Below are 21,496 nucleotides of genomic sequence, written 5' to 3' on the forward strand. Positions count from 1 at the left end.
CCTAGCCAATTAAGGCCCTGGCAGAAATCATTAAGATATTGTTTCTTTTGAAAAGCCCCATTGCAAATAATCATTAAAGCTTCCACTTAAAAACTTCCATCTAAAATTCTGGCAAAGAATTCCTTAAAGATTAAGATAAAATATTATAACAAATAAAGTCCATGTAACACATTGAAACAGATAATTAGATCAGAAATTAAAATAAATTGCTACTACTTCGTGGGGAGTGAGCAAGGGTTACACTCTGGTGCTTTCTTTGGCAAAATCTTGGATTGTATTTTATCTCAGGCCTACTGCAAACACAAACGGACATGTGTCATAAGGAAATAAATTCATTTCTTGGTATAAAGAGAGTGATGTCTCTCCTCACTGCTCACCCCGGCAGTATGCAGACCCAGGGCATATCTTGTTATATTTTATTGTTGCTTGTTTGTTCACCATAAAGTTCTGAACTGAAAATGGCACACGCCTCAAGACACAAATATTGCCATACTAGATACTGCAGAGATTTATTTGCATTCACATAAAATATGCCTATCTTATTTTAACCTGAATTTCAAGATTAAAAAGCAAGAGAGATGCTTTTATATATCACTGTTCTAATGTGACATATAAAAGCATTAATTTCCTTAGAGTGGAAAAATCGAACAGGTTGATATTTGCTCAGTTTCTTTTCTATATGAATCACTTCAAAGGTGACTAAATAATGAAAGCTTGGATTATTCTCCTTTCCTACCCCAGCTGATTTCATAAACCCAGTAAATCCACCAATAAACTGGATATAATAGAAAAGCTGCCTTCCTGTCCTGGAGGGGTAGGAGCAGGCCCACGGGCAGGGTGCAGCTTTCCTTAATATTCAGAACCACCACGTGCAGGGCATGGTGGTTGCAGTGCATGCAGAAAGCACCAAGTCTGGGCTTTGCTTCTCCTCCCTCCTCCCTGTTAGCCTCCAGGCTGAGTCTGGGCAGGGTCCATGGGTGCAGCAGACCCATTCCCTTTCCCTCAGTGCTTAAATTTACCACACCTTAGGATGTCCACAAGGATGAAACAAAGGATGCTGATAATAGTAATGCTTTTTCAAGGAAAGAAATAATTCCTAACAGCAGTGGCTCTCTTTTGGCCATTGTTAGCTATCTGCTCTCTCTGTGGATATGCAGTGAGCACTGGTGGATTAGCAGGTTTGGCAGCGTTGCAGCTCTTGGTGCAATAAGGGAGAGTGCAGGGCTATGAGGCTCCATTTGGGACATTGTCTCCCATCAGGCTCAGCCCCCTGGACGTGCTGACCAACACGCCACGTGGTGCTGATGTGCCTCATGCAGGGACCTCCAGCTGGAGAGGGATTTACTGATGGCACCTACTGAGGAAAAATTTATAGGCTATTTCAGGGGACTCCCACTCATTGGCAGTGTCCCATTCTCTGGAGGGATTCAGCAGTGTGAGTGTAGGTGTGTGGAATTTATTTCTAGAAGTAAGAGGTTTTCTATCACCTCAATAAGTCCTTGCCCTGTGGCCTCAACTCTTGATTTTCAGTAGTCATTCGATGGAAAGAGAGACGGTCAGAGCGGTACAGTCTACAGGCTTACTTGTTTGTAAAGATGGTTTCTTTACTACAGGCTGAGCTTCCTCTGCCAAAGGCAATCCTTTTGTATGGTGTTTTCTCCAGTGGGCAGGAGTATGATACTGTAATGATTATGTTTTCTTAAAGCATTAGCAAAAATTAAAAATAGGAGAGAACTACCACACTGTCTCTCTTTCTATTTTCCTCGGACTTCCTGTAAATGCCTTTATTTGTCCATTATCTTTGATGTGGAATAAGGCAGGATGTTTTTTCTTCTTCTGGTAGAATTGGCATAGCTCAAGTTCTTTGAATTGTCAGTTACTTTAAGAGGACATAAGAAGAGATAAGAAGCCTTTGTCCAAGACAATTATAATTGCTTCTTCTCAGACTTGCAAAATACTATTCTTAAGAGGCAACAATATGGTTATTTTTCCAAAGGAACTTAAGGATCTGTTTTAAATATTAATATGTCCTTTCACTTGCATTAGCATAGATCAGGAATTACTGCATTAGAAACACTGGTGTTACACACCAGAGTAAAGCTGGAATGAGGATCAAATCTGAAGCGTTTGAACTGAGATCATTAGTTGATATAATATGCCATAGCTTAAATTACTTCAGTGATACTGGTTTCCCATATAAGGGCTTACTAAAATTTACGATGGTACCTACCATGACCTAACATTGCCCTTTCTATGTAATTTAGCTGTTTGTATTTGCTTCTAACATGTTTTGCAACTTCTTTTAAATGGCCAAGAGCAGAGATGGCCCAGGTCTGTACCATGTGAGATTTTTAAGTAGCATGTGTACAGGCTGGTTCACCTCCAGATTAGATGTATTGCGGAATGCATGCGGTGCAAAAGAGTACGCATCCCCACCACTGTGGCAGGATGTCTGCAGTCACATCAGGGCTGTACAGGAACTGGGAAGTATTGGGGAGTTAGGGGGAATTTAGAAGTGGTCAGGAAGATTTGGAAGGTTTGAGAAGATGAAGACAGGATTCGGACTTGAATTTTTCTCTTTCCTTTCATTTTGCCGCAGTTGGTGGCATGTTGGCCTGCCCCTAGTGAGCACAAGGATAGAGGGCCCGCTGCCAGCTGCTGATATATGTCCGTGTTGCCTTCCAGAGCACCTTGCTGCTCTGCTTGGGCTGCAGTTTCAGAAACAGGGGGCTGCACTGCTCCTGCTGCAGAGCAGGAGGTCTGAGCAGGATCCAGCCTGGCTGCTCTGGCGTTCCTGGTACTTCAAGCAGCCCTCTGAGAGGGGCAGGACAGGACATGCGGCAGGGCAGGCAGCAAGGTCTTCCCTACAATTTACTAGGACACTCCTAGGCCCATGAGTTGGTGAACCTGGGCAGCTTTGTCCTTGACCTTTGCTTAAAGCTATGTCTTCTTACATGTGTTCCCATAAATATGTGGCAGCTTTTCAGGTACAGTGCACTGTGGCAGTACCACAGTACTCAGCTGTGTTTGAGGAGTAGGATGAGATTGATGGCATACTCCAGATTCATCATCTCCCTGGTAACATTAAAATAATCAAAGCTACTTTTTTTCTCCCAACATCAAAACCCTGTCAAGGGCGCATTCGTGAAATCTTATGAAGTATTTCTATTATTATTATTATATGACTTTTTTTTAGTATTTGGCAGTGACTGGAAATTTGTCATCCACCCACCTTCCACAGATGGGTGAAAAATATCATTTAGAGCAACTGAATATAGACCAGCCGGTGAATTACAGAATAAGCATTGCTGAAATACAATGTTTAACAATGTAGTCTGTGTGAATGCTTTTGTACTGAACTTGCCATTAATATTAACGTATTATAGGAAATAATGATGCAAAGTGAATGTATTTTCTTGACATGGGAATTTTTTCATCAAATGCTTGAAGTAACATTCTGTGAAGTTAGGTATGTTTGTCAGTCATTTGCCCATGTTCACCTTGTTGGCATGTTCTTCTGGTACATTTGCTTATAGGATCAGAGTCCTCACTGGCCTGTAACTGGTATAGTCTTCTTTTGCTAGATGACATTAATGACTGTAAAATGTTGCCTGTCTGTTGTGATAATTCCACAGCCAGTTCATTTGGGTCTAGCTGGAGTGAGAGGCAGTGGAAAATGAGGCCACTCATGTCATGAAAACTCTTCCCAAAACAGTGCCACAGGTACAATTCAAGTCAGCACCCTTCCCTTGACAAGGGAAATTCACAGCCACTTGAAAGCTGTTGAAGGTGAGGTGGTTTCCATCATTCTGTCTTTATTCAAGAAAGCCCTGTGGAGGATTAAAGAAGACTTTGAAAGTTGCCTCATAAAATAAACTCAAACTGATGGTAAGAATTCTACTAAATACATAAAAAGCAGGAAGCCAGGAAGGGTATCACTGGGACTGCTGGCTGGCTGACATGTAAAACAGGCACTATGGTGGTTGGTGGCACAGCTGCAAATAGAGAGGCTGAGTGAATTCGTTATATTGGTCTTCACCGATAAAGCCTGTACTAGGGACACTTGCACACCTGGTATACTCTTTCCAGCAGACAGGTCAAAGGAAACAGAAGTGTGGAGTAATATATGTAAAATACTGGACCAAACAGTGTCAGTAAGTGACAAGGAAAAAAATGCCAGTCCTTCAAGAGTCCTGGAGGAACTGAGGTGTGAAGGTGAAGCACTGCTGGTCAAGATGGGTAAATTATCCTTACAAATGGCAGCTGGGCCAGAGGGTGGTAGGCTGTTAATGCAACCTGTGCCTGGGAATAATAAAAGTATCTTCTGCCTCAGATCATAGAAACCAGCTCTATATCATGCCATATTTTTAAAGAATAGTATTACCTTTAGTCATTTCGTTATAAATCAGTGTTTGATCTTGCAATCACTTCTTTCCTGGAGTTATAGGATGAGATGTCAAAATGTATCATGGCAACAGATGAGAGGAACTTAATTCTAAAATAAATATATAACACAAGCCGCCTCTTTACTGCTTCTTTATCCTACTGAGCATGCCGAAGGTCAGCTCTAAGGCAAGGGTTCTGGATTTTAGAAAAGCAAACTTCAGTTCACTCAGGGCTCAGTTGGGAGGGATTCCATGGGATGCTTCCATGGAAGACAAAGGAGCTAGTGCATGCTGGGAGTTCTTCAAGAGCTCTCTATTGGAAGCGACAAAACCAGTTTATCCCCTATAAAGGAAAGGGAAGTAAGTGGGCCAAGAGGCCCCTTTGGCTCATCCATGACCTCCTGGGTCTACTCAAATCCAAAAGGGAAGCATACCAGAGATGGATAAGTGGAGGATTATCCATTGAGAACTACAAGGGCATTGCCAGATCATGCAGAGATGCAGTTAGAAAAGCAAAAGCCCAATTTGAATTGAAACTGGCTGTAGATATCAAAAATAAGAAGAAAGGTTTCTTCAGTAGGTCAACCACAAGCAGAAAAAGAAGCAAAACATCGGGCCACTGTTAAACAGAAAAGGAGAGTCAATCACCAACGATGCTGAAAAGGCAGAGGTCCTCAAAACTTTCTTCACCTCTGTCTTTACCAACAGTGTTGGGTCCCAGGCTTTGGGAACAAAATTGCTGGTTGATCCAAACACCGACCCAGCACCAGTGAAGGAAGAGTTAGTACATGAATTACTACAGGAGCTTGACCCCTACAAATCAATGGGCCCTGACGCCATCCACCCAAGGGTGTTGAGAGAGCTGGCTGACATCACTGCAAGGCCACTCTCCATAATCTTCGAGAAGTTGTGGAGAACGGGGGATGTCCCAGAGGACTGGAGGAAGGCAAATGTTACCCCTATCTACGAGAAGGGCCCGAGGGAGGATCCGGGTAACTACAGGCCCATCGGCATTACCTCAGTCCCTGGGAGAGTTATGGAACGAGTCCTCCTGGGGGCCATCACAAGTCAAATGAAGCACATGATTGGGAAAAGCCAACGTGGCTTCACTAAAGGCAGATCGTGCTTGACAAACCTGGTGGCCTTCTATGACACAGTGACTTGCCTGGTTGACATGGGGCGGGTGGTGGACATTGTCTACCTGGACTTCTCCAAGGCCTTTGATACAGTCCCCTGCAGCCTCCTCCTGGAGAAATTAATGCGTTATGGCCTAGACAAGTGGTCTGTGCAGTGAGTGGGGAACTGGCTGACAGGCCGCACCCAAAGGGTGGTGGTAAATAGCTCCTTCTCCAAGTGGCGACCTGTCACAAGTGGGGTCCCCCAGGGATCGATATTGGGCCCAATGTTATTCAACATCTTCATAAGTGATCTGGATACCGGCATCAAGTGTAGCCTGATGAAGTTTGTGGATGACACCAAATTGAGTGGGGAAGTAGACACTCCAGAAGGGAGAGCTGCTCTGCAGGGAGATCTGGATAGGCTGGAAGAGTGGGCCAACGAGAACCTTATGAAGTTCAACAAGGACAAGTGTAAGGTCATGCACCTGGGAAAACATAATCTGGGAGTGCAGCACAGACTGGGATCCACCTGGCTGGAGAGCAGCTCTGTGGAAAGGGGCCTGGGGGTCCTGGTGGACACGAAACTCAACATGAGTGAACAGTGGCTGCTGCGGCCAAGAAGGCCAACAGGATGCTGGGTTGCATCAAAAAGGGCATCGCCAGCAGAGAGAAAGAAGTGATTATCCCACTCTACTCAGCGCTTGTCAGGCCACACCTGGAGCACTGTGTACAGTTCTGGTCCCCTCTATACAAAAAGGATGTGGACAGGCTGGAAGGGGTCCAGAGAAGGGCCACCAAGATGATCAGAGGACTGGGAAGCCGCCATACGAGGGTAGGCTGGGAGAGCTGGGTTTGTTCAGCCTTGAGAAAAGGAGGCTCAGAGGGGATCTCATCCCCATGTACCAGTTCTTAAGGGGCAGCTACAAAGAAGATGGAGACTCCCTTTTTACATGGAGTCACATGGAGAGGACAAGGGGGAATGGACACAAGTTGCTCCTGGGGAGATTCCGACTGGACACGAGAGGGAAATTTTTCACAGTGAGTCACCGTTGGAATAATCTCACCAGGGAAGTGGTTGACTCGGCCACGTTGGACACCTCCAAGAGTCGCCTGGACAGGGTGCTGGGCCATCTTGTCTAGACTGGGCTCTTCCTAGAAAGGTTGGACTAGATGGTCCCTGAGGTCCCTTCCAGCCTGGAATTCTGTGATTTCCTCACACATTTCTAATATCAAGCTGCTTCTAATAGGAATGGCCAGAGCTTCTGTTTGCTCTGGGACCTGGAGAAGGAAGGTATTCCTGGATTTCCTTTTTGACCTAAGCTGAGGCCAAAGTCCAATTGTTTGATGGTAACCTAATCTATTTTGTGGAACATGATATGGATTTTGAAGCACTCCTGATAGCACATAGAGGGTCACAGGATCTGGTTACGGTGATCTTGTGCTTTTTGAAACTTCCCACTTTGAGGTATCTCCTAGGAAGAGCTACTTTCTGCTCCCTTTTCACTGCCTGAATTCTATAAAAAGAATGAAAGGATTAAGGCTGAAATCTTCCCTGCTGTTCTCAGCAAAATAGTCTCCTTTTTGAATTTATGTATTTATTTATTTATTTACTTAAAACCACTGGCATGCTTAGGTTTATAAAAGGACTGTATTACAATAAAAATAATGCGAAGACATATTAAGCTACTCACTACATAGGTGACATATTGTTACACAAAGGAAATTATTCCATTAAATACATTATTTCATTAAATGAATCAATAAATTGGTTTCAGGTCTTTGACAGAGTGGGGAAAGGAGTTTTTCAGGGAACTAATATTTTTTTTCAGAAATTGCTCTTCACAAATACATACCATTTGGATGACTTAACATTTTACGTATAATTCTGTGTGTGCCAGCTGTGTGATTATCAAGACAGCCTTGTGTGATTTTGTTTTATGTTGCAAGCTGTATTTCCCTTAAGAGAGGGGAACTGAATGTGTGGGGTATCAGTAGTGACTCATTTTGCCCTGTCAGATGGTGATTAGGTCTTTCACAGCATTTACATCACGGCAAGATGCTTGTGTCAGATTGTACAGCTGAATATCGCATGCAGCATTAAAGATTAAAATGAGAACTGGACTAAGCACGACACAGTAGCTGGAAGTGATGTTATAGATAACTAGCCTTGTCCTCATTGATTTGTCTGCAGACAGTGGCAATGATCTGTTAATTTTACCTTTGCAGCAGATAGGAAATGATTTGGTTGCCCTGTAGAAGCAGCAGCAGCCTACATAAAAGCTATGTCTACATAAAGAACTATCTCTAAAAAGCCAGTTAAAATATATCTCTTCTAAGAATCCCATGAGGGAGCGTGTTCTCAGTAACTCTTTGTTTACTGCTGTGTACTGCACAATAGGCTGGAGAGGGAGATTTGGTTTTTTATGAATGGTAAATGGGGAGGGACAAAATGTCATCAGATCGTGATGTCAGCCCAATGAATGAAATACTTGCTTAGTGTATTGCTTCAAGACCAAGAAAAGGGACACCATCTCAGTTTGGCTTCCTAGAATAAATCCTCTTTTGCTGATGAAGTCATCTTTCCCATGTGTCATGAATAATCCATGTAAATTGGGACTTAAATAACCAGAAGTGAAGAAACTCGTGGAATAGTGCACGTTTGTTCCTTGCACATCCTCTCAGAGCTGCTAGGGGAACACCCCTTTGCAGGCGCTGCTAATGGGCTCAGTGAGTTGAAGAGCTATCGCTGTGTTCAGTTGTTCTCTATCTAGCCCAATGTTCTGCTTTTGTCTGCAGAATTCTTTGTTGAAGCTACAAGCCCTTGAAACCGATCTGTGCTCTGCGTTTCTGCCAACCCAGGAAGAATCCCCTCAGCTGCCGGCACCCAAGGATCCAGCCCCTTCATCAGTCCAAACCAGTGTGCAAGCTGATGGGGCCAGTAGTGGAGGTAAGTGATCATGCCATGAAGTGTTCTCATTTGCAATTATAAAAAAGCCTTGTGACTTGCAGTTTAATATCAGATTTGCAGTCCTCTGGGAAACAGTGCAGAGCTAATGCAAAGCACCATGTCCTCATGCAAATGCTGGGTAACGCAAAAAAGGGTGATACCTGTTAAAAGAAGATAAATTAATGGCTGTAACTTTCTCTTTTTCTGAGAGGGTCTCTTGCTTTTCAGACAGGTTTTAAGAATCCTGATCCTTTCATTTTCAGTTTTAATCTCTTTGTGGTTTTCTTTTTGTTCAAGTAAATTTACACTCTTTACTTCCTATGTCTGTATTGTGTGAGATCACCTGCCATATCATGTAATTCTATTTTTGTCATTCTTTTTGTCAGAGCAATATCACTTCATTTCTCCTATTATTGATTTTAATTTAATGCATCAGCAGAGAGATAGCGAAGGTGAGTTTTACAGCATGTGGATTTTAATAATTCATGAACCTGTATTATTACCCATCTGGGCAAACTGTGGTGTGTTACCTCTCCCTTTTTCCTCGATATGGAAACCAGTCCTTGCAAATAAAGAGCCCTGAGGGTCGGCACTATTTTTGTCAATTCATAGCTTGTAGTCACAGGGCTGGCAGAGTCGTGATGCTCAGCAGAAGAGGAATCACTGTTCGTGAAAAATAGGTCAAAGGCAATATGACTAACACATCTCACAGGCAAGTGACATGAATACACAAATGCTTACATTGTTCACCATGTATGGTCCAAATTAAGGCAGACAGCTCAGTAACCCCTTTGCAGTTGGTGTTTTATGTCAGAATAAAGGTTGGGTTCAGAAGAAATTATTTCAGAAGCTGTTTGCTCTGAATTTTCAGCAAGAAATAACAGTAAGTTATTTACCACCCCCCAAAAAAATATCACAAATTATAGTGTTCTACTTAAGGAATTCTAAAGTTTGAGGTTTGCATTACACAATTAAGGAAAATGGTTTGTAGAATCCAAATTACTATAAGGATGAAGGAATATAAAAAATACTAAATATCCTGGGTCTTAGCTAAATAAAAATAAAATAATAATAATAAAAAAAAAAGCTTTAGCCCAGCTAGGGAAATACCTTAATAGTTCTTGGGTACAGGTATGGAACTTGCACTGGTGCTAGTCCCTTGGTGAGGACCCGAGGCAGAGTCAGTTCTCGTATCTGCGCTGCACAGGCCAAGACATTTTGCAGCCCATCTAAAATCTGCACTGACTCTTTTCCTTTATGGCAGGGTGGGTTTTTCCTCCTTTTCCAGTAGTTTACTGAATTATTTTGTTCTGGTAGTTTCGTAATTCATTGTTAGGATGGTTCATAATTGTTTCCTTTGCTTATTTTTGCTGTTTTGATTGGATTGTGTTTCAATTCGTACTGTTAGTGTGCCCTACTCCCAATACCCTCTCTAGCTCCTAATTGCCTATCTCCAGCAAATACTGGATGATGTAGCATTTCTCTCACGCAGTTCAGAGCATGCTCTGTCACTCCAGCAGTTCAAACTTGTGCGTTAATTAAAGCTTACCTATTTAATGGATTTTAATGTATGCTCGTTCCTGCTAACATCTGCTTTGGGGTTTGTGGTTTTCTTAATAACTTGCCATTTTGCATAGATAGAGCTAGTCGTAATTTTGACTCTGAAATTACTACTGAAATCTTCTGATACATTCAGACTTTGGGTACAGTTTTCACATGGGACTATTGGCTATTTCAGCTCGAACTTGGATGGAAGTCCAGAGATTTGTACCAGGCTAGGAACAGAGTTTTTAGAGGATGTGGCATATAAACTACATCTCTGGTTATTAGACTTTGCTCAGTGAATGAGGCAGTAAAAATTTTAATATTAACAATGTACAAATATATTATTTTTAAAATAAACAGGATCATGTAGTTTATTTAATTTCTTTTGTTTCACATCCCAGTCAACAAAAATTAGAAAAAAATACATTGTATGTATGGTGAGCGAAGCTAGAACAGTGTAGTAAAATGACAGGATGCAGATTTTAAGGGGTGAACAGTATTCCTTATCTCTGAGCAAAGTCAGCAATTTCCAGTTTACTTTTGAATATGAAAAAACTTGAATTAGAGCTGGCAAAATGAGACCATAAAGAATTGCAAGGGGGTAGTAAATTAGTTTTTTTAAGGGAAAGAAAGAAAAGCAGAGTGTGAGTTATTTTTATAGCTTTTGGATATGAGTATACATGAAATATGTGACTTGAGCAGTGAGCAGCTGAACTTAACTGCAAGGTGTTCTCAATGTCTTTTAATTAAGAAATTATGATACTGGCATTCATGGACCTAATCTGTTGAGGGATGAATACATTGCATCTGCATATTCTTTTTTATATACAACAGACTTTGGTGTATTATTGTTTTACTTAAAGAATATCACAAGCAGGAATACAGACTTGTACCATATGACTTGTCATACGATTGAAGTACGCATTATGAAGCATACTGCATATTATTAGATACTAGATCTTGGCTTTAAGTCCTGTCTTAGCTCTTGTCAGTGCTAAGCTGGACTGAGTAGATGAGATGGAGGAGATGCAGGCTAAGGGGCAACTTACTGGCTTGGCTAGAGGTGGCTTTAGTTCCCAGTTTTGGCAAAAACAGCGGGTCAAATTAGATCAGACACATGAACACTGATAGATGTTGGGTCAGTTCATGGGCTACTCGCAGGATAACACTTAGCGTCTTGTTTAGGTTCTACACGGAACTGGAATCAGAATAATGGTCCTACGTTGTAATTAAAAATGGGGTTGGTTACAATTTGTCATCATCCTGAGATGTTCTGATATTATAGTAATTGGGCCACATAAACGAACCAGGTTGAACGACTTGCTGACCGCTTCTGGCTAGTCAGCGGTAATTTAATGCAGCTGTGATAGAATTGGGACTAAAACCTTTCTTGGGGCCCTAACAAAGTTGCTCCAGCCTGTGAGCTTTAGTGGAGCAATGCTGTCAGGAAGTCCTGGTGCCACGGAAATGGAAGAGCCCTGGCCTTTGGGAAATACTCCCAAACGCACCTGGCATTTCCCTTTCATTTGCTAGCTGAATAAAAAAAACCTCCTTGAACTCACTGCAGCTCTGTGCGTTTGGTTTTACACTGGGGCTGCTCCAGCCATTACTTGTCCTTTGCATTTACCTTCCAGGAGTGTTTAGTCTTGAATGTGGACTTTTCTTCCATTTAGGAGAATGAAAAGAACCCAGACTGGGTTGGGCCTAGTAAAATTACCTGGTTGTAAATGTGAAAAGGAGTGAATGTCTGTGACCATATAGTTTATCAGCAGCACAGACTGCCCCCTGCAAGAGGAGTACTTCTAGATCCACAGAAAATCAGAGTTAAAATGTTGGAAACTTTTTTCCTGCACCTATCATACACACACTGGCTGATTTTTTAATAACATCATTTTCCTTTTACAGTAAAGAGACTACTACTTAATGACTATAAAATGTATTCCTTGTAATAACAGAGCATAAGAAATAGAGAAACTATTCTTACTCCACCTACTTCACAGTGATTATATATTTCTTGAAGTTCAAAGATGGTGAAATAAAAGGAAGGAAGCCAGTTTCTTCTCATTGAGAATATTGTTTTTCAGAAGTTAAAAAAAAACAACCCACAAAAAAACCAACCAGAACTAGTAGGGTTTGGTTTTTTTTAAGTCTTACAGGGTAAGGAAAGATTACTTGCCAGAAAGAGACACTTTTGGTTGCAGAACATTTATTCCAGCCTTTATCACTGCATGTTGTCTGTGTACATAACTTCCCATGACTGGTACAATGCTCTACTCTTACTTCTCCCAGATGCCTTTCTGGAACTCTTTATGGGAGGGTTAGAATCTCAAACACAATTTAGAAGTTTTGGGTGTTGCTCTGGTATCTTGGAGAGTTGAATTTGACCTACAGAGTATGAAGTGCTCAGAGAAAAGCTGCTAGGTTAGAATTAATAATCAACTACATCGTGTCATTTTGAAAATGCTTAACATAATTATAATTGATGGTGGTGTTAGAGTAGATGAACTTACAAAAGTCATGTGTAACTTTTGTATGACAGACTAAACTGTGATTATACAATATACAATTGGCTGTTTTGTTGTCTGTAAAGCAAAACCAGTTGGATAGCACCTAATAAAATTATATTTTAGGCCATTGTAACTATTATTTTTTAAATCAATAGTTGCTTTCTATGAAGGGTGCCATTCAGAGCTGGTTTGTCCCCACTGTCCCAGTGCAGCAACTGAGGTTTGTAACTTCAGTATCTGTTGGGCAGAGGTCAAATAAAATGCATTACAAAGGTTCCATTAAAATCCTGACGGAAATACCTGCTCACCATGGGAATGTCATTCCCATGTACAAAGGAGAAAAAGGAAAGAAAGAGAAGGTGAAAGAACTTTTCTAAATCTGCCTGCTCTTCTGTGACTAAATCCATGTACAGTTGTTTTTCTGTGCAGTTCTAGGCTGTCATTGAATAGAAAGATACTGTGAAATGTATTAGAATGCATGATATATTTCAAATATAATACTGACTAGAAATAATACACATGCTGCCTGGAGATATAAAATAATTTATATGAATTCAAAGGCTATATACACACACAGTTTTAGAGGGAAAAAATAATGTAGCTGGTGCAAAATATTATGTACTATGGAAACTGATGTAGGGGAACCTGAGACAGAGCACATTCTTTGCTTTAACCTCTATTAACTGGTTTTTTTTAATAAGAGCATGGAATTTCTCTCTAAAAACATAATCTGCTTTAAAGCACAGTCATCTGATAGCAAAAATATCGACTAGGCTAGATCATTCTCACCCATTTCGCCCACTGAGGGTGAAGAAGAAGATTCAATCGTTCTTCCCATTAACATCCCCAGGTACAGCAAAGGAAAGGCAAAGTCTTGGTATTCCCTGGAGGTAGACTTTGTCATGTGCCCATTATTTTCCATGTTACCCATAAACAGAGCCAGTGTGACGAGATTCACCAACTCCTACTTTTTCAGTCCAAAATAAATCATTCTGACTTCTAGCTTGACCATCTCTATAAAACAAATTTTACCTTATGAGGCACCTGAGGCAAGGTTTCCATTTATAATCAAAGCCAATATTAAAATAATATCTTAAGCGTGACTCCTCCAAGTAGCAGTCACTGCAGACTGCCTTGAATGTTATTGTTTATTGTTTTTATTTTAATATTTTGTGCTCTTTAGAGCCATGTGTATGTTACTTCAACCTTAACTAAATTCTGCAGGATGCTGCAAGCGACCCTGGAGGTTCTTAGCGTCTGCCTTTGATCTGCCTTTCTCTTGACCAAAGGACTAAATGCTAAATCACAGAATTAAACCTGTTTTGTACATTCGTTGTCTTCAGGAATATGATTTCATAGATGTTTGCTTTTGAAAGCCACAATTAATTCCACTATTCTGGGAAACACTCCATCTTTATATTATACTTCATCATTTACAAACACACCTTCTCCTGTGGAACTCAAAAATGCTTTATGCTAAGCCAGTACCTGTCCTTTCTATTTTCCCATTCTCAGTTTTATGTTCGTTCTGCATGTGATACTTTGCTGAACTATTTTCTGTTTACTTTGAATACTTATGCTTTGAATAATTCTGTAAGTATAGATCTGTATTTATCTAGGTAGCTAAATATCTTGTGAGTGACCCTCGGTCAATTTTGCTTAATGCTTTCTTTCTAGAGCCTGTGCCAGCCCACAGAGACTGGCAGAATGACATGGACAGCAGCCCACAAGAACATCACTCCCAAGGGACCAGTCGCCTGCTGTATCACATCACAGATGGAGACAATCCCCTCTTGTCACCACGCTGCTCTATCTTTAGCCAAAGCCAGAGATTCAATCTAGACACAGAGTCTGCCCCTTCTCCACCAAGTGCTCAACCTTTCATGATGTAAGAAAATATATTAATTCTTAGATATTTTAAATAATTTTTGTACAATCCACAATCTTTGACTCTATGTTTTTTCAGTTACTCTTATGTCATAAACAAGAAATTTTCATATTGTAGCGTATTTTGACATTGTTAATTTGCAATACCAGAATTAGGTTCTAGTCGATTTTCGGTAATTACACAGCACAATATTGTTGGAAGTCTTTGTTAGTTATATTTAGCAAGGACAGTTTTAAATATTAGTAATTACTCTGAGGAGTGAATGTAAGATAGAGGGGGCTATCAAGGTATAATACTAAAAATTTCAGGTGTAATAGAACTATAGCTTGAGTCATTCACTAGGTATGAGAGTGCCATGCAACATACGAACAGTCCATATATGTGATCTCCAGAAACCAAGCTGTGAGTTTCAGATGGAAACAAAGCTTTCTTCAAAGCTTATATACGTATCTGTCAGCTGCATATGAATAACTATCAGATCTATTGATTTGCAGTTGTAAAAAAATCAGAAACTAAACTGCCTTCAAATGGATAATGTTTATTCCCAGTAACAAAATACTCCCTGGGCTTACTTTTATAAATCATGTTATTACAGTCTCCCATTACAGTGGAAGAATTGTGAAGTAATAAGCGGGTGTTAAATGTAAATACTGGATCAGATTGTGACCCACCAGATTAAACTTTTGAAAAATGCCCAGAAATCCCACAATTAATTAAAAAAAATATAAATGGTGTGAAAGACAGATGGCAAACTCATTAGTATGCCCAAGGGATACCTTCAAGAAAAAGCAGTTATTTTATGCCTTCTTTGTAAAACTGAACTATCTCTATCCTGTGAAAGAACCTAGCTGCAAATTCTGAAGTGCCTGAAACAAGGTGTGGTCTATTATAGCCTGTTTTTTGATCCAGCTACTACGTTTTTGGCTTTTGCAGGCCAAGAAGTTCTTCTAGATGTAACTGTGAAGAGTGCAAAGAACCACAAACAGTAGCACAACTTACCAAGCACCTTCAGAGTCTCAAGAGAAAAATTAGGAAGTATGAAGAAAAGTTTGAGCAAGAAAAAAAATACCTGGTAAGGTAATAATTAAAAAGAAACAAGGAAATACTCTAAGAGGCAAGTAAGAATCCAGTGTATTTAAACTTATGCAAAAAATATAGGAAAAAAGGGTAGGTATGTTTGGTAAAATGAAATAGGAAAATCATCAATGACGGAATAACTTTTTATCATCTTTCAATGTATGCAGTAGTTCTGAGACTCTAATTTGCATTTCCTTTGGATTACCTTTGTTGCAAAATATCCGTCTTCTAGATGTGAGAGAAGTGTGAATCAGTGAAATATAGCTGACAGGCTTGTGAACAATGATTCAAAAGATGAAAAGCTACTTATTTACTTTGTAGAAGTAATTTGCTTGGAAACTGTTGCTCTGCTGTGCAGATTCCTTCATTCAGGAAGCCCTGTAAATCTTCAAAGCATAGGGCTCAAGCGACGCTGATGGCAGAAAATATATAAATAAAACTGTGGTGTGTTGCTGGTGGGGGTTGTTTGAGGTCAGTGGTGTGCTCTGTGCAGGGTATGCAAGGTCATTGCTCACATCGAGCTAGTTTGTGTAGTGTGAATTTTGCAATACAAGCATCAAAACATCCGTAATGCTACAGATGTGCACAATGTGAAACAAGGAAGTTTGTGATATTTCATGACTACATTAAAATGAAAATTCAGCAAATTTTCTATTACCTTGTAATCTCATCAATGACTGCAGACTTAAACGTACATTTGTGAATTGTTCTGCCCTATGGTCATCATATACTCTTCCGAGTAAAATTTTGTACTTAAACAGGCACCGCACTGTAACTGGAAAATTATTTCTTTCAGAGGTTTAATTTTGCAAAACTGTTTTGCCATTTTAAATATCTGAGTTTTGAAGAGCCAGAGTAAGTTAATTTCAATTTGGAGGCAATTTCTAAATGCAAAGAAAGAAGAGATGCACAAACTTTTGTTGTTTGTTGCTTTTGAAATAATTCTGTTGCACAGAATTTTTTCATTTTATTAGTTAAGCAGTTCAGCTGAAATTTTTAAAATGCTGTTTCCCAGGAGAATCCCTGTCTTAAAGCAGTAAGGGCTTATCTCTGCAAGGGCCAGAGCGCTTCGGTTACCATCCTGGAGATCACTTAGGAACTTGACTAACATTGGGTATTTGGTCAGTCCTTTTGAAGTCACTTATCCAGTTAGTCAAGGACTTAAATGGGGTTTTTTAGGCTCAGAGCCAAAATACTCAGGTCCATGTAGCACTGTGCCACAATGGGGAGAGATAAGGCATGATAAATTGGTACCATGATCAAGCCAAATGCTCTGCACAACACTATGATATAGTGCAGTTGGAACTATGGGCATTTTTTAGCATACTGCGTGTGGATGGGTTGTTATGTGTTTTATTGTATAACCATCAATTTCTTTTTTATTCTTCCTTCTTTCTTTACATTCAGCCTTCGCATGGTGACAAGACTTCCAATCCTGAAGTTCTGAAATGGATGAATGATTTGGCCAAAGGTCGTAAGCAGCTCAAAGGTACATAATAGCATGTCATTTCACTTTACTGCTGCAGCACCTGGAAGTATGAGTGTACCTGGAAAATTTTAGAGTTAGTTTTCTAACCTCAGTGCTCTGCTTATTCTTCACTAGTGCGTGGCAATGTGTCTCCCAGTGACAACAAAGATATTAGGTGATACGACTTGCCTTGATTCCTGAAAGCAGGGATTAAAGTAAGCTAGTTCAACTCTCATAACAAGGCTAAAAAGGGGAAGGGAAAAAAGACAACATTTCTCCCTCATAACTATAAACATTCATGCAAAAGGCAATGGTAGTCTGAATATTTTTTATGAGTGTCTGAAATACAGTGAAATACAGTGAAATACAGAAATAAAGTGTCCTTGTAATAGTACAAATGTAGGTGCAGAATGTTTCATTAGGACTGAGGTTACACAACTCTAAAGCTTTGGGGTTTTTTGTGGTGTTTTTTTAATATTTTTTTGTTATTGTTCATAAAACCAGATCTTTCCCAGCTATTAGGTTTGGTCTAGAGGGTCAAGTTTTGCCCTTGACTGTCTGCGTACCACTCCATTAACTTCTGTGGATGTATCATATGCTTGCCCTCAGGGAGAATGTAGCCAGGACTGATTGATTTTTTTGTTGTTGTTGTTGTTGTTTTTGAAGGTTATTTATAATTTATCTAAATCATTTTCTCCCCATTATAAGTGGATTCTTGCTACTAATTAAGTTGTAGTACTATGTTTCATCTTTTGTTTTAGATAAAGTTAAGCATGTAGATATAGAAGGTGTGAGTGTGGTAAATAAAGAACTAGAAGCTCATCTTTCAGTAAATTTATTTTGGAATGTTCTCCCCTAAATGCAAGGCTGCAAAATTACTAGATTTTTTTTTTTTCCCTTGAACTTTGTGTTACAAATCCAGGGAGAACAAATGAGAGGAAATGGCCGAACTACATAGTTAACTTTCTGAAAATTCTCTCTCTGACTCAACCATTGCTTCAGCTAGCCAGAGGTCTAGCTTTCATAGATCAGCCTCACCTTCCCACCCAAAATGCCTTGATCCTGTGAACAGCCTTGATTTTATTATTCTGAATAATGACACTGCTTTTAAGTGAAGCAAAGCTCATGGGGTTTGTGGGACAGGTGCAATTGAAATGCAAAGCATTAAATTGCTTATAGGTCCTCCTTCAAGTTTGTAAGTCTTGTCCATCCTTCCTAGCTCTATGAGTTTAATAAAAATTACTGTTTTTCCCTACAAACCTGGCCTGTATCCCCAGACTGACACAGCTAAAAATTCGTTACTGTTTCTGCACAGATTTCAATAAATTTGACACATTTGGAACCATCAATCTCCTGCCTTGCCCGAGGTCCCTCACCAGCCAGGCATGCTCTAGGAACAAAGCCTGGTTTTACGGGAGCTAATTCAGACCTTAATTCAATTTTCTTGTTGTTCTGTGCAGGTCCCTAGAGCTCCAGTGTCTTTGGCTTGGTGTCAAGCTAATATACTTACATACTTTACTGCATCCAGGCAGGTTGCTGACTGTGACGCTAGGACAGACTGTAACCTATATGTCTTCTGCTGGGTTGCTCTTCTGCCAAGGGAAGTCATTTAAGAAAAGTGGCTGATTGTCCTTGTGAGGACCAGCTCAGTAGCCTCTCTGGGAAGACAATGCTGCCTCTGCAAGGGAGGGCTGTGGTTTAAAGTGCACAAGAGAAGAGGAGCATTGGTTATGCAGACCTGGAGTACATGGCCCCAGCAGCCTGGCAGCTGGCATGGAGGGCTCTGTAGCACAGCTTAGACTCCCCAGCCCTTCTTAGGCCTTCATTCTCCTCCTGGCTTGCACAGCACTACAGGAGGGCAGACAAGCACAGCTGGGGTGCAAGTGGGCAGGTGGCCACAGAGACGCTGCCTTTTGTCCAGGAAGGTGTCTGTGAAGGACCACATCCTTAGACAACAATCCCCACAGCAGGCTTAGACATGTTCTTACTTAACCAGACATCAGATCACTTGAAAGTCATGGGTTTAGTGAGGAGGGGGAGCAAGAGAGCTCTGCTTCCATACCCAACCCTCACCAAACCTCCCACAACTACTCCTCAGTGCTGTTTGTCCTTTTAAGCCTTTTTCCTAACCTCACTCCCACTGAATTTCTGCACTGATTCTTACCCAGATCCCAATCCTTAACCCAGTGCCTCTTGAGTCCTCACCCATGGTAACACCTTTTATGTCAAAGATGGGCTTGGAGGGAGAAGACAAGTACATATGTGCTCTAAGTTTCATTGGCCTGGACACATCACATCCCTCGGCCATTGGATTTTGCTTTAACCAGATAAAAGATGTTAGATGTTGAGGTGAAGCAAAGTTAGTTTCCTACACAACTGTGGTATGATAACTATTGTATGCAAGCAGTAGGGATGTTTTTTGTTCTTGTACTGTCAGAGGAGACTTCTTTGCAAATATTCTAATCTATTTATTTGCCAAGCAATTTGCCTTTCAGAGCTGAAACTCAGAATGTCAGAAGAACAAAACTGTACCTCTAGAGCACCCCAAAGAAGTTATCATAGTGAAAGCACTGGGACCTCTAAAGAGGCTGGGACACAGGAGGCCACAAGCACAGAACCAGCTCCCTCAGTAGAAGAAACCATGGATAGTGTACTGAGACGATTAAAGGAGAAAAGACAACACTTTAACCTTCCTGAGACCATTAAGGTATTTAATAAGTATGGCTGTTTCTTTCAGAACTTTATTGGCTGAGGCAGATATTAATTAGCATGTAGCCATCTCAGGGTATGCTGATGGGTGTGCACCCTGTGTCTTCTGGCACTGCAGTGCGTTTTCTCTCTAACAAGATGGGAACTCTAGTGCAGTTTTCTGAAGTGACTTTTCTGTGAAGACTTGCACAGCAGAAGAGGTGCAGAAGGATTTTTAAAATAGTGCTAAGTGCTTTTTGCTCAGAGATACATGTATAAAACTGTTTGCCAGGCACTGCTGAAACCTCCCTGCTTGAGGTTGTGTGCGCAGGAAGCGCATATTCTAGTGTATTGAAGATGCTGACAGCAAAAGCAATCCTATCTTGAGTCCACAGAAACTGTGTGACTAAAAATGTTCCTGAAGTTATTTTGACTATAAAGGTCGCCCTTCACCTGAGAAATGCTGACAGCCTCTGCCCAAAGCACTGCACTAAGATCCCACAGATAGTGCAACCATCCGGACTGCTTTGCCCTTCTGATCTTGTATGTTTACTTGTGCTGCTACTGCCTCTGCTCTTCCACATTCTCAATTACTCTTCTAAATTTAGGAGCAAGATTCCATGAAGCATGCTTGCTTGGCTGGGCAACTTATTTTTGCTTTTCAAATAGTACGTATTTTAAAATTCTGCTGTACCTTCACACTACTGGCACAGTATAGGGTCTGTCTGAAGCTGTTGTTCTACAATACATATTTTCCATAAAAATACTTTTTTCGGGGGGCTATTTTTGCTGCCAAGTGATGTTGCTATTCCTGATGCTATACAGCCAAGCAAGACCATAAATTCTGTCCTCAAAGGAACCTAAATTCTAAATGTTCATTTAGTAACATTTAGACTCTGGCTTATGAACAGAAAAGGGGAGGGGCGGAGTGGAATAAAGAGGAGTGAAGAAGAACTAAATGCTAAACTATGCGAGAACTAAGAAATTATTCTGGGTGGATTTCAGTAGCAGAAAGTACAGCAGAGATAATTTTTTTTGTTCTGTTTTGTTCCTATTTTTGGTGCTTAAACAACTAGTTACTGTATAAAAACTAGAACTGTGCATAACAATGCCATGCTTCTGAGATCTTGAGCTCTGCATACATGACTGACTTTTTAATTGTTTCTTTTTATAAACTACTTTTCTTAAAACCTGAAGTGGAAAAAGTGTTCCATAACCAGAACTCCTTTGTGAGAAAACAAAAGATGACAACAGAACCATGATGTTCTGTGTATAGTCCTAAAAGCCCAACAATGCAGACCTTATGATAATAGTGTCAGTTGTTAAATTCTTTTTTATTATGTAAGGAGATCAGATGACACCATAACAGATGTCAGTGAGGAAATCCTGTCCAGAAAAACTCCCTTATAAGAATAAGTTGGGTGTGGGTCTCTATCCCACTCATTTTTTTGATTTGACTTCTGATTTTCCAAGACAGAACCTCCTAAATCTGTGCAATGGCATTGCTGGTTTGAATTATTCTCACAGAGAATTCTGTAATGTAAATTAAATGTTCACACAAGTTAGTATTTTAAAATATTTTTTAAAAGATCTTATTTGTTTTCTCCATGTATTCAGAGCCTGTATTTTATCACTGTATATTAATATATATTAACATAAATATTACGTTATTTTTAATGGGAACTATATATTATGTTATAAATATTAATTTATATTAATTAATCCTCAACTTGTGTTGAAAGAGCTATCCGTTTATTAGGAAAGGTGTTTGATAATAGTTATACAAAACCGCTATGGAACAGAGGTTTGAAAAGGAATGATATGAAGTCAAATTGATCTATTTAAAAATTATATATTTTAGTAGATCCCTAAG

At 40.2% G+C, this 21,496-nt stretch overlaps 1 protein-coding gene across 1 annotated transcript in view; it reads left to right on the forward strand.

Annotated features, from left to right (window-relative positions):
• Positions 1-21,496, forward strand: part of FAM13C (family with sequence similarity 13 member C) — a 133,395-nt gene that overhangs the window by 98,807 nt on the left and 13,092 nt on the right. Inside the window, exons 12-17 of the mRNA XM_064464779.1 lie at positions 8,300-8,450; positions 8,837-8,902; positions 14,180-14,390; positions 15,324-15,462; positions 16,875-16,956; positions 19,431-19,642. Coding sequence (XP_064320849.1) covers positions 8,300-8,450; positions 8,837-8,902; positions 14,180-14,390; positions 15,324-15,462; positions 16,875-16,956; positions 19,431-19,642 — 861 coding nt within the window. The remainder of the gene's footprint in view (positions 1-8,299; positions 8,451-8,836; positions 8,903-14,179; positions 14,391-15,323; positions 15,463-16,874; positions 16,957-19,430; positions 19,643-21,496) is intronic.

The sequence above is a fragment of the Phalacrocorax carbo genome, chromosome 13, assembly GCF_963921805.1.
Source record: "Phalacrocorax carbo chromosome 13, bPhaCar2.1, whole genome shotgun sequence".
Classification (NCBI taxonomy): domain Eukaryota; kingdom Metazoa; phylum Chordata; class Aves; order Suliformes; family Phalacrocoracidae; genus Phalacrocorax; species Phalacrocorax carbo.